Consider the following 18960-nt stretch of genomic DNA (forward strand, 5'->3'; position numbering starts at 1 on the left):
GAGTCATATCTGGAGTTGCTTGACTTTGTTTTGGGTTTTGTTAATTTCTGTTATTTTGGTTAGCTCTGTCTTGTTCCTGTTTTCCTTTAGTTAATTTCTTCTTATTGTTTCTAGCTATTTTTATTTCTTATAGTTATTCTTTGTTTAGTTCTATTATGTATCCTTATTCTGGTTATTCTTTATTGTTATTTCCTGATCCCCTGTCTACTCTCTCTCGTCCCCTGTGCCACTTTCTCTCTCCGTCTGCTCAGTCTGCTTCTTCCACTTGCACCTCATCAGCTCATCAGCCTAGGTCTTTTGTTCAGCATTCAACCTCCTAAGAATGTAGGCTTTTCATTTTCAGTCACTACTTCCCTGATCCCATCACTTCCTTACTACAACCCCATGTTCTTCTTGTGTTCCTTTGCTGATTTCCTTATTGAGTATTTTTTAGTTCTTGCTTTCTGACCTGGTTTTCCACATATCCTCATGTGTATTTTGTTGCACATGAGTATAACACAATACTCCCTTTTTCATTGAAGGGACTATTTTATTCATTAAATCTTCAAACTAATTCCCCCGCCTCCGTTGCTGCTTTTGGGTCCAACATCAACCACTACCCATCATAACACTGTCATACATAATATACCTTCTTAATGCACTTTACTATCCAGTTATTAAATGGAAAATCCAAAAAAAATAATCAAAACATTAATCTAACAGAAAGGGCTGAGCTTTTCACATTTTATGTTAGAAGTTTTTTTTTCTTTTTTTGCCGTAGATGATCAATTACGCAGTAATACAATGCTATGTTTTTGCATTTTAGCCAATAATGTAAAAACATTATCTTAAAAGGGAATTGTTTGCATCTTTTAATGTATTTCTAATGCATAAAGTGTCTTAAGTGGTCAGATTAAAAATCAGAAAATGTGACAATTTGTTGAGTAATCAATCCTTTATCAGAATAATTGATTGCTAAAAATATCACCAGCTAATGTACTGCATATAAGAACTTTTTTATGCAATAGCTCATTAGAAATCAGAGTTTCAGTAAAGAATTATTCTACATCTATTATGTGTTAACATTGGTATTTTCCACTTAAAAAGGCATTAAAAATAAAAAAATATATATAATAATACAGACAAGTGTCCCAATCAGGCCAAGGAAACTATAATCTTGAATTTAAAAGGGAAGAAAGATCAGATGTCTCATTTTTAGAAGAATCTGCATTTGATTCCACTGGCATCTTAGAACTTCTTTACATACATGGTAATGGTTTGCTAATTTGGCTTCTGAGTAGACAGCCACACTTCTCTCAATGGTCAGAGTTAGGTGGCTTGATAAATAACGACTAAATCTCTATGAAAACAATCAGCAACAAACCATGAACTAAAAGTAAGAGGAAAATACAGTGGTGAAAGAACAAACAAATACTATAGTATTTTGGTTGTATATATACAACCAAAAAATATATATATACTGTATATATATATGTGTTATTTTAAAATACTTAATAAAGTTTGTTTGCATTAGTGGGTTCACAAACCTGTAGTTAATCAAATTTTCCAGAGCCACCCTTGAACATTTTCTCTGTTTACCTCTTTCTCATCCTCGTCTATGTGTTTGATCTTGGTGTAGTCTACAGGAAGGTCCCAGCAGTCTGCAGCATCACCCATGCCGTAACAGCGGGAGCCCAGCAGGGCCGCTTGCCTCTGGGGGGACATGGGCTCTAGTGGGGTGAGTACCGAGTCCCCTGCGCCGCCACCGCACAGACTCTTGCTCATACTCAGGTCCAACGTACCGTTCTCATCAACATCTAGACTGGGGCTCTGGAAGGCATGCATAGGTATGGGGGGAGGGAGGTGTTATGCGTTTATATGTCCAGATTAAGTGAGGAGAGGTGGAAGCAGGTTGGATGATTATGGGGAAGGAGAGGATGATGCATAGAACATAAGGAAGGAGAGATGAAGAGAAGGAGATAAAAGACAGAGACAGGTTCTGATTAATTAGCAATCAAACATGTTCATCTTTACATGGGCAAAGCAGTGCATGATTTTTCCTATGAAAATACATGAAAAGTTCTAAAATCTTCTAAATATTAACTTAGTGGGAGAATAAAGTGGTTTAATCACACTTGTAACCTAAATTCCTATTTTTGTTTTACAAGACTTTGTACAAAAATAAATAAATAAAAAATGACAACAGAATCTTGCGGTGTTGAGTAACAATGTTTGCTCCTAAAAAGGTCAACAGAAGAGGAGGTTCATCAGTTCTCAAGGACGACTGCATCCCTGTGCGAAGCCCTCCTCTATGCCTCTCTTGTCTTTCTCTTTCATTCCACGCCTCCATGCTCTGCGCTTTGCAGTCTGAACTGTGTGCGTGTGTTGGGCATGTGTGAACGTAATGTGAGTGGACATCACAAGGGGAGCAAGGCACAAAGGTTAGGGGTGGGGTTGTGAGCAGTGATGAGCAGAAGCAGCAACAACTCGAACTAGACTACTGCAAACCCAAAAATAGAGATAGAACTCTACAGTGTTCTGGAACAAAGTGGGCCACATCTTCAAGAGCGAAGCGTTCACTTTCCCTACCCACAGTTTAAGTTTCTATTCTAAACTGCACACATTTGTTTGATTTTAAATAAACACTTTAGTTTACTCCCCTCTATAATGAATATATAAGCTTTTTTAGGTAAAGTATTTATGACACATCTATATCTTATTGGTAGTAGAAAGAAATCAGCGTTAACCCAGTTTGAAGAATCAAGGAGACGCTCTCATGGGAGAATCAAGTTAACTGTAACTCATAGCGTGCAAAAATCAAGAAAGACTTTTCTTGACTTCATCCCATTGTAAAACTGACCTTTCTTACCTGTCTTGATTAAAATCATGAGTGACATCTTCACCAAAAATCCACTCTCTAATTGGATGATTAATGTCAATGTTCAAGATGAAGCCAACTTCCCCAACAATGTCAACCCAAAGTCAAGACTGAATCAATTGATCTTATCTAGAAGTTTCTCTTGAAAATTTAACCAAAATATGTGCATGTAGACTCACAAACATGTATTTGAAGAAAAAATAGCTTTATTTGGAAGTAGTTAGGTTAAACTTTAAACTTTGATGGCTGAACCCATTTCCCACAACCCTTGCCTTTGCCCTGTCTCTTAATTCTTCAAATGGGACCTACATCATTCAATGTGATGACCACTTGCTATGTCAATAAGTAATTAAGAAACTGGTTGTGCAAATTATGCATTTTTTTCACTCTGTTTTTTTCTTTTTTTTACTTTTTGCCATCCCAAAATGAATGTCACCCTGGTCAGTGAGCCATCTGTTTGAGATCCACAATCACTATGGTAAAATCTTCTCAACCAACAAGCCTCTGTATTTTTACACATATTTCTGACCCTGGCGAATACTGAATGTGTCCGTCGCCTAACAAACCCTTGGACTTTATTCCACTGATCTGGCACCCAGACAACTTTTGCAGTAATTAAAATGACTAAAAATGTTTTCCAAGGAGATTGAACAATAACTGATGGTTCGAGTGAAGGGAAACTGATGGACCTTTGATTACCAGAATATTTCAGCAGCCAAAATGCACACAGATAATGGAGCAACAAATAATTTATTGAGTTAACTAGCGACAGCGGTTATAAGCGAAAACCTTATGTTGCAATAATTTTAACAAAGGTTGAACTCTCATAAGAGCTTCCGTTTTAGTCTGGTTAATTAGTAGCCATTCCCTCATTATTTGCCTCTGATCAAATAATGATCAGGAAAAGCTACTAGCTTCCCTCCACCATTAAAATTTGTACAAACATTGTCCAAATTTAGATTTGGAAAAATGATACCGACTCCTCAAAACTACTCCATACAATCGCACCTAAAGAAAAAAAAGCCGTCTCTTTCAGGTTCGTGTTTCAGTAGGATGTTCGTGCATGCATTCCTGAATGTTACTGTGTTACTTTGCCTCTGACTCCTTCTGCTTATCTCCTCTCTCCTCCTTGTTTTCCCCAACCCCATTTTTCCAGTTTTGTGAAGAGGAAAGCCCGTTATAATTCTGATTCCAGTTGACAGAGTACCCAAGGGTGGATTCTCCTGGTGTCCAAAGCTAAACTCTGTGATGCACTCTGACTCAAATACACAAGGTGATAGATTTACAACTGGACATGAATACTGCAATAAATGTGGTGCAAAAATAAGGCTGGGGATCACTGTTAAAGTAGAAAACAAAGAAAACTTGCTGGATGCTGTTCAAGAACATTAAAAGTTGAGCTAAATAGATCAAGAAGCTAAACATAGTACTACTTGATGTCAAATTGAACTTTCAACATTTTTGTGCAGGTCTATAAAAATTACAGAGTCAAATTGGAAACTAATGACACTTAAACAGGAATACAAAAAAGATAAAAGCAGAGGACAAGCATAAAATGAAGGAGAAGGCAAGAAGGACATTTTGTTGAACAAAGGTCATATTTCTGCAGAGATCCTCACTGGGTGAGGCAGTTACCGATCTTGTTTTTATTAATGTGTGCAGTACATCGGCCTCTTCTTGTTAGCTGTTTTACTGTGTATCACTGTCACATTAACATGGCCCACCCCTTCATATCAAATTACCAAAGATAATGTGAGAGGACACTGCATCCCTCACTCTCATTACTAGCTGATTCTTTCTACTTTTGCCCTCTGGTAACCCTTGACCTTTGGTCTAAACGGGGTTTGGATGAGGTTTCCCACTAAAGCGAATCCAGCTTATTTTAATCTGTGTGCTGTGTACATGAGAAGATCTGATTTTGGCTCTTGTGGCAGCAAGTATTCCAGATGGGTTTGGTATGAAAAAAGGAGTGAATCCATCAGTTTTTATGGTGAAGGAACTGATATGCTTTGACCCTGTTTCTCTCCTGGGAACCTTATTATAGTGTGTGGCATCATGGACTCTTTGAAATATCAACTTAAGCAAAAAACTGGTGGCCTGCATCACAAAACCTGCTGAAAGACAATAAGCCTTTCAGCAGGATAAAGATTTGGACTATATCTCCAAAATAAAGAAATGATTCACCAGATGCTAAATCAACTGTATTTTATGGTCATCTCAGTCAGGAAAATCTCAGACAAAATTATTGACTCTGACCACATAAAATGTTATAGAAAAATTCTGGCGGCTGAAAGCTTTTTGCACATCTTTGCAAGGAGGCTGTAAGGAGGACCATTAAAAACTAATATATACTGTGGCTTTGTTTAGTTTACACTGGACTCTGAGCAATCTGAACTGTATCAAAACTGGTGATGAAGTTGAGTAAAATTGCGATTCATGACAAAAGTCACATTTTCGCAAAATAAATGAACAAAAAATATATGTGTCAAATGTGTCAAAGTTTTATATTGCAAACTGTTGCTGAACAGTTTGCTTGATTAGAATAACCAAATGTTTTAGCTAGCACAAGGAACTCTCACTTGACCGCTCCCACCTTTGATTTACTCTGAGCCAGAATTTCTCAGGACCTGCTGCCCTGCATATTTTAGATGTTTCTTTGCCTCAACACATCTGATTCAAATGACGCTTCATTAACAAGCATCTGCTGAACTTCATGACCTGCTGAGGAGATAATTCAGTCAGGCACATTAAAGCAGAGAAGCATGCCAGTGGGAAGGCCTGAACAAGCTCATAGGGGTCGCCAGCAACAAAGGTTCCCGCGGAAACAACAATCCTGCGCAAAATACAATACGTTTTAGACCTTCAGCGACAAATCCAATGAAGTGATTGAGAGAAACAGGCGGATAGACTGGGTGTAGAAAAAAATGAACGAGGTGAGAAAACAAGGTGAGAAAAAGGTGTGCGTGTAAGGCTTCATTCAGACTCAGAAAAAGAACAGCGTGAGCCACGAGGTGAGGTGTTGAGATGAAAGAGGAGGAAGGAAAACAGAATCCTCTGAAGTTTCATATTCTGTCCTGAGAGTTTCCTGCTCATCTCGTCCCAAAGCAGGGGGAGGCGGCTGAGGGTGCACACAACGAAATGAGGGGAAACTACAAAAAAAAAGAAAAAGAAAAAAAAAAAACAGTCCTGACTGCTTCTGAGCTTGTCCCGCCGAGTTTATTTTGTCTTGAAAATAAGCTTTTTTTGGCCGTTTTCCTTCCCTATCCTCATTGTTGTTTTGCTCTGTTTTCTCCTCCTTCGCTGTGACATTTACAAATCTCTCCCCCTGAGCCCCCTTTCTTTCTATCAGTCTTTATTCTTAACTCCCTCGCTCTGATTTTCCAGCAGTCTCCTCTGTCAACATAAGCTAACGTTACACCTCCACTGTGCACTTCCACTCTGGCCTCCATTTTCCAGCTTAGCATCTGGGCACAGATAATACAGGAGCACTGTCACCTTATCTCCTCAGAAGTGACACACCGGACTCACGCCGTGTCAAACTGCGCTTCGTCCCAGCTCCTATCTGATTCCCAGACGGAAAATAAAGAAAGTGCCTTGCCGAGCCCTGAGTGTAAGACACAGCTCTGGGTCGTTCACAAGTCATGTGCACGCTGGTGCGGTTATATGCAACTCAAATCTCCTTATCTTTGTCAGTTTTCTATGCCAGAATTAGCATAATGAAGGGAGGAAAGGGGTAATCTGGATGTGGATATTTCTGCACCTGCAGCAGGAGGCCACAGCATTACAGAGAACTATTTAGTACATCTTTGTAAGACTCTTAGAAGTCATATGTGCTTCAGAGTCAAATCAGAAAATGCATCATGATTTCGCTATTGAAATTCATTAGAAAAATTTGTCCATATCCATGAAAAAAAAAATCCTATTTATTTATTTATTGATTTCAGGAAATAATTTCTTAGTTTCAAAGTAGTATGTTGGAGAAAAAGGATTTTCTGCAGTGACCCTTGAAAGAACAAGCCAAACAAGAGGAGAAGTTTCAAAGTAATTTGTTGTAAATAATGCTGGGAAGCTTACATGTGTCTCCCTTTTTCCTCAAAATGTATCCACAGTCAATATGGCCAAACACTGGCTTTTGACCTGGGACACAGAACTTGTCTCCTTCCTGAGTAGTTTGATAATTGGACATTTCTGTTTAGGTTATAACAGATGCATGCAGCACATTCAAGCAACTGGAAACTGATGAACCAGATGTGCAACTCTTCAATTCTCTTCCAGATAATCTTGGCTGACTTTTTTTTGAATTTTTTATCATGTCAAACAAGAAAGCAGTTCTTGGTGTGGCCTTAAAATACATCCTCAGGACTGCCTCCAGTTAACTCATATGCGTCAGCTAACCTATCAGACTTTTCCAAAGCCAAGACATTATCATCGTTATCCCTCATTATTGGAATAGAGTAATCATTCTGTAAGTAAAAAAAATTTGAAGACATAAATAAATAAATACACCTCTCACATATTCCTTCTCTTATTATTGTGATATTTAGGAAATAGAAATAATTTTGGTAACTAACTGACCTAAAACAAGAGACATTTGGTCTTATTTTACTGTAGACAGTGAGAAAAAAGGTCCATGTGCCTTTACATTTGGTGTAAACCTCTGGTTTCAACTGTATGTTCAATCGTGAAAGTTAAAAGCATTATGCATGCAGGGAGTGGGACTTTCAAACGGCTCCAATTGTTAAAAGCTGCTTCAAGAAGCATGAGACTCATAGACTTTCCATCACAGTGAAGGTCTTAACCCCACTGAAGATCTTTGGGATGTTGCAGGAAAAAAAACTTGAATAGCAATCCGACTCTCCCATCATCTCTACGAGATTGTGGCAAAGTAGCAACCAATCACTGAAATAAATATAGCAACGTTGCCATAGCTTTTCAAAACAATGCAACAGGAAATGTGTCTTGCAATCAAAGCTGGAGGTTGGAATATTAGAGTTGTCTTTTTTACAGTCATTTTTATAGTAATTAATTCAACTAGTAAATTTTTGAGTGCATTTAAACCCTGCCCCTCTGCTCCCACCTGTGAACACAAGTCTTGGGGTTTTCCGCCCATGCCATGGGGCATCTCCCGGCAGCGCGTGGAAAGGTTGAGGATTGCGGTCGCTGCCATGTGAGCAGCTTCCATGTCATGGCTGTAGTCGAAGCTGCTCTTGCTGCATGTGCTGCTGGCACTACTGCCCCCTCCACCTCTGCCTCCTCCCGCGCCCCTTCCACCACCCCCACAGCTCAGACTGCTGTTGCTGCTGCTGGGGGCGTAGGTGCTGGTGGTGCTGCTGGCTGAGCTGGAGTTCTTGCAATATCGTTTGGCTGCAGGGACACACAATTGACCAACTTTTTTTAAATTTTTTGCACATCCTGCAATATTTGACCAAACACAATAACTTTTAATGCAAGTGTAATATAATAAAAGTATGATTCACAGAAAAGTGCAAAACATATGAACAAAATTTCTAAATAAGATGAATTTCAGAAATTAAAAAGTCTACAATAATTAACAAATTTTTGTTTGCAAGAAGGCAGTCAAATTCCTGTATGAGCAGGAAACGGGCTGTAAAATGATTCCCAGAAGGGATTGTGCTTGGGTTACATATTGGCCATAATACTTGGTAGGTGTGATGCAGAACAACTCTGGTTAAAAAGAAGGACCCAAAATTATATTTAACTGTAAGTTAGAACTCAAATTCTTAACAGCAAATTGAAACCCTACTAAGATCTATATCAGGTCCCTAGCTGATCTTGCCAATATAGATTGTGTGCCCAAGTGGGCCTCGTATAGGACAACATTATGAGCCCAGGACGATTCAGTAAAATCCACATACACATCTTAGCTGGATTTTGTGTTATGTTTTGAAGGGTCTTTCTGTGAGAATGGATCATTCTCACAGAAATTTTACTTAAAACATAAATCTATCTGCCTTGAAAGATAATCCAGTTTTCCATGTCTCATAGAGGCGTTTGTATATTATTAACCAAATAATATCTGGAACATTTGCTGGATAGAGCTGAGTATCATCTGCATAATGATGGAAGTGAGATGATATTGATCAAATAAAGCATGTACAGAGAGAGCAGACCTAGTCAAGAAACTGTGTAACGTCATAAGTAAAAATGGTAACTATGGTGACAAATCCAATTAACTAAAATCTTTCAGGCAGATATGACTAAGACCACCTCACAATTACAAATAAATTAAGATCAAGTAAAGATATTTTGCAAAGTCCTGAAAGTTTCAGGTTTTTGTTTTTTTTTCAAACTTTTGGGAGAAGTCTTCTTGGACAGAAGTAGAGGCAATTCTGAGATAATTCCCTGCATAGATATGTGAAAGAAATCTGACATATTACGATAATCTTTTTAAAGAGTCTTATTCTGCTTTAAAATAGTACCATCATATCCTTTGGGGGATGTGTCCCTGTGCCCGTGAACTTTGGGTGCAATGGCCCGCTTTCCATACACTTGGTGGTTGTTGCTGCCATCAAAAGCGCTGTAGTCGAAGCTGGTCTTGGAGTACTTCTCCAGTTCCTTGGCCAGGTTGGAGCGGGGCGTGCTGGTGGAGACATTGTTCTTGTAACCATACTGTGGATAGTCCAGTTGTTTGACAAAGCACATAGGCCTGGAAAATAAATGACGAGGGGGTGGAAGTTGGACCGAGGCACTGAACATTGCCCAGGGGGAGGAGAAGAAACCTGGTTTTTGGTTAAAAAAAGAAAAATGTGTGGAATGGAGGGAAGAAGAGAACGAGCAGGCTGCTGTGGGAAAATTAATACATGGAGGATGATAGAAGATGGAAAATGACTGAAGGTGCAGGGCTGTTCTGCTCTTCTTTAAGAAAACGAAACTGCTTAGAGTATTTTTAAGTAAATGCAATAAAAGAAAAAAATTGAATCAAGCAATTCTTTTATTTCTCTTTTATGTGCTTTTATCATTTGATGTGCATTTACAGCCTCAATTTAGGCTTGGGAAGAAAACTGTGCCTGATATTCTGTTTGATACGGATATAAAAATTCACAACTACTTATGACTTTTCATCACAGCATTTTCATGTCTATCAAAGACACTCATTCAAAACGCAAGGCCTGAACGTTGATAAATGAGGCATATTTTGTTCAACTCTAAAGCGATTTGCCTTCAACAAGCAGAGAAGTGAACGTGCAGTCTCTTGTGTGTATTCTCAGGGGACAGCAGAACTTAAAAATGAAACAAAAAAGGGGAGACATCAAATCTCAATTACAGGATGTACGAGGAAAAAGAAAGAAAGAAATCCCACATGATATGAGTGGGGTTTTTTTTCTGGGTTTATCTCAGTGCATCATGTCACAACAAATTTCACAGCTTTGTGAAAATTTCAAATTGGACATGAGAAGGAAAGATCTGAATGAATACTACCTTAAGACTCTGTCAGAGGCTTGGTTGGACTTTGGGCCATTGCAGCTCTGATGCTTCTCTTGGGCTTTTGCCAACTTTTCAGCAGCAGCAATCGGGCATCCAGATAGACTGAAATGAGAAAGGACATTTAGATTCTACATAGAGCGAACATAATATCAAATGTTTGGCTTGTTAGAAATGCTTGTCATCCTGTCTGTCGAGCTGCCGGAGCGACTGACTGTACATCTGCCTGTCAGGCAGTTTGAAACCCGACTGAAAGCACCTAACTACAGTTCAGGAAGTCTCTGCTTAAAATATGCAGAAATAAAAGATGCAAACTCATTAATTTTCATCACTTTTAACACTTTTGATAACAACGCAGTTGGGAACAGCTTGCATGTTTCTGGTTGAGCAGCTTAAGATAATTCTCAGAATAGATTCTCCCATATGGACAAATCTTAAATTTTTTATATACATTCTACAGATTGTTGCCTTCAAAGACCAGGAGCTGACAGGAAAACCCACACATGTGGGATGTGTTGTGCAAACCCTATTTTATAAAGAAGAAAAAATGGGGAAGGTTTTCTTTTAATTAGGATTTTGTGCAATTCTAATTTGTTCTGCAACATAGTAATTAATATATTTGGAGTAAATAACTATTAGTGAGAATTTTGAGGATTTAAACTGATGGCCAAACTTATGTAAGCAAGGCCCAATAGTATGGTGGAAGATTATCTTATTAGCAGCATAATTGGTGATAGGTGGGTAACAATACTGGATACGAAAGATTCACCAACAAAGGCATTATCATTCAGAGCAGAGACAGGTCATGCAGCATTTATTTAAGCCAAAATGAAACATCAGCTAACTACAAAACAGTCCCAAAATAATAATAAAAAAATAAAAAAATAAAAAGAGAAAAATGATAGATATGCAACATCCCATGCATTTCTGACTATGTCAATGCAATTTGATGCTGTTTTTTGAAATCAATATTTTGTGTCTGACCAGAGAAGATGCTGTTACATTAAAACATCAAAGGCTTCCACAGCAGAGGACTCATCTAAAACCAGGGCAGAAGAAAAATACAAGGTCTTAAAGTAGAAAACTTTTAATTAGTCTAACAAAAGTAATTTTTTAAATCTTGTTTTGTTTTTTGGGCCTGATGTTATTCATGTTTTGAGAAAGGATTCTTAGGCTTTCATTTTCAATTTAATTTGTTTTCTTAATATTAAATAAGAATATTCATGGGAAAAAAAAGTGTATTTTATCGGCTCTGATGGCAAGTTCTATTTTGTGTATGTGGGTGTGTAAGTGATGTGAATGTGCATGTCTAGTTGATGTTTACCAAACATAAATATACATGCTGGAAAGATTCTAGAGAGTCTTGTATTTACTCCCGTTGAGCTGGTTCTCTCTCTCTTCAATGTGTATGGATTGGATTTTTGTAACAGATCAACGTAGAAGTGGAACCAGCATGATAAGTGGCCAACATTTTAAATCCAAATAAAAGTCTCAAAAATAATTTGTTATATGATATTTATTAAGTGATAGAGTAAAACAGGTTGAATTTAAATTAATATTTTTAAAAAACATTTTTGTTTAAAACACTACTTTCTTTAGGTTTATTGCATAAAAACCTTAAAATCTACATGGGTTCGTGGGTTTTACATGCCAAAAATATGGAGAAGGTCAAGGGACATGAGTACTTTTGCAAGACGTTGTGTAATGGGAATGCATTTAGTTAATCTTAGATATATTTTCTTGCTAACCTGTCATTTTGCTATCTTTAACCTCTATTATTTTCCATCTTGACTGTCAAATGTATCGTGTGAAAAAAATTATTTGTGACAATGGCCTGGAGCCAGTTGTCTTCACGCGCACCTGCCGTGATGAGCACATGCATGGATGAGATTGTGGAAAAAGTGTGAAGTAGTATGTGGAGGTTTATAGCAGATCTTTCGTGCAGAAGTGAAAGTTTACTGTGTGGTGCCGCAGTTTGTCACCGAGCTCAGCATGGAGTCACCCGTTCTTGGTCCTCCCAGGTCTGCACCTCTCCTGTCACCCTGGCTGAGTGGCAGCAAGGTGCTAATGGCTGCCGCTATGCCCGAATCCCTGAGCATCTGCTGCGGGTGACACTCTTTTTTTTTTTTTTTTGCTGTCACCTCACCCCCGTCTGACAGCAGCGCCAAGCAGCTATTTCAGTTCCTACCTCCAAACCTGCACCTGATAGATGGCTTTTTTTTTTTTTTGCCTGGAGCTGATGAATGATTTATGCTGTGGGAAGTGTGTCTCGTTGCATTCAAACCAGCCTTAGCTAAATTATGTGATTGTGAAGCAGCTGAAGTGTTTTGATCATTTCTAGCGTCCACACACGCGCACACAGACATAAAAGGTTAAAAAGAATGAATTTACTTACAATAAAATCTAAAAAAAAAAAAAAAAAACATTGAAAAAAAAAAAAATAACTGATGAAAAAAAGAATACCTCAAAGAGGGATGATCAAAAATAATCCCACAGGAAAAAAATTGAAAAAAAGGGACAAATACGAGCTTCACTCAAGATGAGCTCTTACCTTCTATGAGAGTTTCTGTTGCTATTGACATGGCCGCGTCCCGTGCAGCCAGGCGTAGGACACTTAAGAACATTCTCATACATTGCCACAACTTCGCATAGACAGGAGACAGGAGTGAAAGACAGGGAAGGTTAGGAGCCCTTTACAATCACCCATGAGCGCTATTAGTGTGTGAGGAACCTGGCATTATAAACATCATTAAGAAATGAACCCAAATGACCTCTTTTTAATTTTAATGAACACAAGTTTGAAAGGGCAGGCGAGGTTTCCCACCATATTGCTTCCACTTATCTAGCTCTTTCAAATTAGTATTCATGGAATGAGGGACATTCATGAATAAAAAGATGCCATTTGGGTTTGACAGGACAAAGCCAGTGACAGACAGGAATGGAGGGAATTTTTTGGCGCATGCAAACAGCTTACACTCATGCAAAACAGGAGCCTTAAAATCAATATTGGACACAAACAGATGGGATGCAGCTTCTTGACAGTGTACTTTCTTATCATCCATGCATTATTAGGGCACAAAGTGCAGTCTTCAATACTGTTTACCGTTAAAACAGTCCATAACGCTCTCACATCACCTCAGCAACTAGCCAATTAGATTAATGATCTATGGATGTCCAAGAAGAGCCGTCAGCGCAGCAGGCTTGGGGGAGGAGGAGGAGTCTCCATACTGGTGGCATGTGGGGCCAAACCCATCGGCATCAGCTTCATCATTATCGCCCCCTTAAACTTTAACCCCACGTCATCCTCCTTCCCCTACATACTAATTGGTGTTTGGTGCAGGTAATTGGACAAAGCACCCCCAACTCTCAACATGGCACAAGACAATACATTATGCATATTCCTAGTTTGCGCTGGCCTTCTGTTAGGGGGCAGGAAGTGTACCAAAAAATTCAAGCTCTACTCTCAAGAGAAGCCTAAAGTGAATAATGTAATGAATCCAAAGCATGCAGCACAGGATGGTTCGAATAATATTTAGGCTATTTTTGATGTATGCTTGATAGCTTCACCTCTATAACAAAAATTGACACTCATGGATAGTTTACTTTTCTGGTAGTAGGAGTCTGTTACAAGATCTTTCAGCATAAAAATGCCACAGCATTTCTTGTCAAAGTGTACAAAGGATTTGTAAGCACTGTAAGAATGTCGGCTATGTGCCAATAAAACAAAAGTTAGCATCTGCTTTTGAGCCTCTTTTTAACTGAGTCTGGGCCCAGCTAGATCTAGTTCAAAATGTAAAATTTAAACCTTTAAAAATAATTTTCTAAAAACAGATAATCTGATTTACAATTCAAGATTCATAAAATCAGTCTTCTTTTGTGGGAAAATAAAAAACGGGAGTGGTTTCAAATGCTTTTTGTTATTAGGATCATTTAATAATCATAAAAAGCAACCAGTAACAAACTAGTTGAACCTTAAATTAAGTTATTTTACACTTTTTAAAGATTGTTTAAAACAGTGCTTGTCATTTTTGATGACTCTTACTGTGTTTGTGTAAACAAAAAAATTTGAAAAATATTGTTAAAATATGGTCATTTTATTTTCATGAACCCAGTATGGTGTACTGTGTCATTTTGTGAGATAGAAGTATTATTATTCTCTTACTCACTTAATCCGGCCCATTTGTAATCTAATCTGGGCTTAAGTTTTAGGATTTTTATTTTGAGTCTCACAGTTTATTGGCTTATTGTCTTGGATAAAGAATAAAATTTTATTCAGGATTAAAACACTTTCCCATTGGTTATAGGAAAATCACCTTTTACTCTTTTTTTTCTTTTTAGATTTATTGCTTGCAATAAAACAAAAAGTGAAGATTTCAAACACTGGATCACAACTGCATCACAAAATACAGTTTTCTTCTACTTAAAAACAACAGAGCAAATAGGCAGAAAGAAATACTCCGAGAACTAATTTAATCGTCATTTTTCACAAGTATAGTCGAACTGCACTTTGTGATTTCCCAATTACATAAAGTCACTGAATTAATAATACATGCTCCATTCATAACAGAAAATGTCTTAATGGGAAAGAGTAGGAAAGGCTCAACCCTTCAGGCTATCAGATGTAATATATACTACTATTTACCTTCAACTGTCCTCCTGATGACTGAAAATTCTAAGTCTTGAATTATTCACTTTTACATATATTTTTTTTATTTGGAGGATTAAGAACAGAAGAAGCAGCTGTTTTGATTACCCTGCTCAGAGTTTTTTAAAAGGCAGACTGACAGTAGTGGTGGACAGCAGATGGAAGATCTCAATCTAAGCATCTCCAGTTCAGTCTATTCATGACCTTTCCAAGATCTGTTTAAAATCTCCTGGTTCAGGATACCTGCTCTGAGTTATTTTGCAATTTGTTTGGGGTCAAAAACCACACTTGTGTGTGGTCTAGCTCTTTAATAGTTTCTGTTTTTTTGAAACTTTAAAAAAACACAGCTTATGTCTGGGTCATGGCACATCCTAACTTAATTTTCATTCCGTCGTTAATGAAAAATACACACGAGACTAGATGAGTGCGCAGCGTGAAAGAGACTGAATCAGCACGCTGAATGCTCTAAAGGGAAAACTCATTTTTCATTCAAGGCTAATGTTTATTGCCACCTCTCTTGATCTGTGGCTTACAGATATGAGACTGCCGTCCTATTCAACAGAATTCAATTGAGCGAGGAATACAAATAAATGAACAGGGTTTATGCCATGGATGACTGAAGCACGCTCAGTGTTATCAAGGTCTGCGAGCATTTTCAAGTTTCAAGAAAATGAAAAAAATTATGACTCTATTAACAGAAAAAAAAGCTCCAGAAATGAACGGAGAGCAAACTGTTTAACCTTTCTTTCCCCTCAGACATGCGCTGACATGCAGTGAGAAAACACACAACCCGACCAGGACTCCGTTCACAATGAGGAAGTGGGATTATCTTATTCTCTCTGTCGCTGTCAGTCAGTGCAGCTGTATCAAGCAGGCCAGTGAATCTATAACTGACAGCTCTCGACTGTCCTGCCAATTACCGAAACCTCATTTCCCACCTCATCAACAACGGCACCCTTGGCAGACAATCAGAAAACAAAACCACGACCCCGTGCAAAATGTCAGAGGAAGGGTGCAGCTGTAACCCATCCGACCTCTCACAATAAAACAGGTACACAGCGACGTAGCACCAGACATGGCGGCAAGCACAGAATACATGCTGAGTCCTGAATATCGAAGAACAGAGAGGACACTGGCTGAGACTGAGTGTTATGTGTAGCTGATTTACTCACTTTCTGGCGGCACTCTGTCTTTGTGCGGACAGCCTGACAGGCTGCGGTGGTGGGGGTACAGGCCTGTCACATGACCCGTTCCGTCACAGCCCGGCGTCGGACATCGGCTCTCCTTCTTGTCTGCGCGGGAAACATCTGTAGACAGAAAGCTTCATGAGACTTTATGAAACTATTGGCTTCACAAAATGACAATTACTCTAAATTTGTTAACTAGTTTAAAAATCTTTTAGACATTGAGACCAGAGATCAAAATGCATTTTAATTCTGGTCAGTGTTTCTCCAGCTAGAATCACACTCTCTGAAAATGTATGTTTTTTTAATACTAATTAGGCAAAGGATAATCATGACTAAATAAAAGCAACAACCAGACCTAACATTGAAATAACAGATGTTACTGGTTACGTGTGAGATTTATGTAATATTAAGAATACAAATATAGGGTAAAAGTATATAACCACAGATTAATGCTTACGTGAATGTGAATGATGTAGGCAACTTGTGCTGCCGGTGTGTTGCCTTTTTGTATAGTGTCTGTTTGAACTCGGTTTAAATTCAACATATTTTGCAACGATCTATAATAAAAAAAGGTCTCCTCATGATGTCTACAACCAAATGAAATCCATTCTAGACCCAGCTCTATTGTGTTTTAATGTTTTTAATATGTGCTATTTTTCTAGACTTTACTGTGTTGATAGAACTATGGGCAGGAGCCTGTGACAGCCCCTGAAAAAGTAAAGATAGGTAACCCTGAGTAACCTTCTGTCTAACAGAGGACATTTTCTCATCATTTGAAGCAATCTAAGTGCAGAGAGATGTGGAGGTAAGAATCAGCAGGAATCAAACACCTCGTCTTAGTGAACAAATTCTATCCTCCATGATACTCGCTCCTTCATAGCAGGCTTTATCAGAGGCTAGTTTCAGAATTTGTGAAAGTAGATGACATGCCCGTTTCCGGGCCGGAAAACCTGTGGGATGAACTTGGGTGTGCTTTTGGGGCCAGATTGAAAAATGCTATATTTACAAAAAAAATCATTTCAAATCAATCATCCATACATTCCAAATTGATCCTGGTTATCAAACAGTACAGCACAAGCTTAAGTAATTATTCAAAGTAATTTAAAAAGTTTCCAAGGAAATCCAGTGGACTACACTGAACATTGACTTGCAGCCTTCACTCCTCCTAGACAAGCACATAGCGACAGCAGAAAATCTCCTGCATTGTGTTATTGACTTTGCAGTGATCCCTTATACTGAGCAAGCATGTAGCAACAGTGGAGAGGAAACCTTGAGCAGAATCTGGCACAAAACAAGCAGTCATTTGTCACGACTGACTGTGTATTTGAGGAGATGGAGCAAAATGCACAAAAAACACACAAAATTATTTTCTGTGTTCATGAAAGTAAAAAGTTAATAGCAGGAGAGGGAGACAGTCTAATGAAAAGTCTACTAAAATCAAAACTGCAAATCAAGTATAATCTGTTAGATTTTCTAAGGGGTGAAATTAAAGCTTAGAAACTCAAAAGCAATTTTTATCTGACCTTATCATTTTGAATGTTTTCTTTAGCAAATCTGCCTCTATGAGCACGGGTTGTGCTGTGGAGGAAAAGGGGAATAAACAGGATTTCAGACTAGATTGAAATATAGTAGAAAAGTAAGTCTCTTTCTTTCTCTATGTTTATCTTAACCGGCTTCTGACATTCTACACAGAATCAGAGAGGGAAATTATTTTTTGATATTTTAAATGTTTCGTTATTTTTGTCAAAAATCGTTAGCTTTTTGAGTGCCGAGGACACTCAAAATTACCAAATTATTTTTAATGACCTTCAAATCCACTTTTTAATGTCTTTATTCGACCAATATCTATTTCTGCATTCGTGTGTGGAACCAGAATGAAATGACTAAAACAAAGACATGCATTTGCTGAATTAAAATCTCTATTTTCTTATCTGCGTTACGGGTCTCACAACATCAAAAGCACTTTTTGAGACATTCTATTCCACACAAGAAATGAGATTGTCTTTCTCCCCCTAAATCCTGCATCTTATATTTCCTTGAAACTAGATCAGATATGGTTCCAACCAAAATGCATTTAACTGTGCTGATTATTTATTTCATGTTCTGAATGGAATTATAGAAATAAATATAATTTTTAATGATATTTCAATATACTCAGATGTAACTGTGGAAATGTTGACGTAACAAGGGGAGGAAAGAAACACAGTTCTTTCATGTCTTTGACCATTTTCTAATTCACTTCACGTGAACAGATACAAGCCTCTCAGTTGGGTTGCAGTGTTAAAATCAATCGAGTGAAGCAGAAGGGAAGAGTTTGGAAACGACAAAACCGAGAGGTGGCATAGGGCACACGTAATCATACATTTACAAATGAGTCACCAAACTAAATTCCATGTCCCATTCATCAGAAAAGAAGCACCTCATTATCCTTTGGGGCCATCATCCATCTATGCCACATTAGGCCCATGTGAGTTGGGATAAAACTGCAATGTCATGTCTGGCTCCTTTGTCTGGCACCAACACAATCAGGAAGCAAAGTTTTATGTTGATAGGGAACTTGAGCTGCAAGTGAAATGCAGCTTCTTTGTATAATGGCTTCATTATACAATGTTCGCTGTTAATGTTTCAGCAGCACATTGGAAATAATTCTCCATTTCCATACATGTGAGTGCAAGCAGACGTGATGCTCATGCATCCCGCCTGCATCACTTCTATTGTGGAGAGCGGAGGCAGCCAAGTGGAAGGCATATTAGAAAGCAGGGGATATTGATTGTGGCTGGGGACGGGCTGCGCTTTGCATAGCAAATGGCCCCCATTACCATACCATC

General features: G+C 38.2%; 1 protein-coding gene across 7 annotated transcripts in view; it reads right to left on the reverse strand.

The window, feature by feature from the left end:
• The window catches only part of myt1lb (myelin transcription factor 1-like, b), a 123341-nt gene that overhangs the window by 12100 nt on the left and 92281 nt on the right, over window positions 1–18960 (reverse strand). For 6 of the 7 annotated variants that reach the window (XM_028000855.1, XM_028000854.1, XM_028000857.1 and 3 more), the window contains 6 exons: window positions 16118–16252; window positions 12852–12942; window positions 10298–10405; window positions 9298–9524; window positions 7935–8221; window positions 1579–1809 (listed from right to left, as the gene is read on the reverse strand). In XM_028000855.1, coding sequence (XP_027856656.1) covers window positions 1579–1809; window positions 7935–8221; window positions 9298–9524; window positions 10298–10405; window positions 12852–12942; window positions 16118–16252 — 1079 coding nt within the window. The remainder of the gene's footprint in view (window positions 1–1578; window positions 1810–7934; window positions 8222–9297; window positions 9525–10297; window positions 10406–12851; window positions 12943–16117; window positions 16253–18960) is intronic. The other variant, XM_028000859.1, reaches the window with a different exon arrangement.

This window comes from Xiphophorus couchianus, chromosome 19, assembly GCF_001444195.1.
Source record: "Xiphophorus couchianus chromosome 19, X_couchianus-1.0, whole genome shotgun sequence".
Classification (NCBI taxonomy): domain Eukaryota; kingdom Metazoa; phylum Chordata; class Actinopteri; order Cyprinodontiformes; family Poeciliidae; genus Xiphophorus; species Xiphophorus couchianus.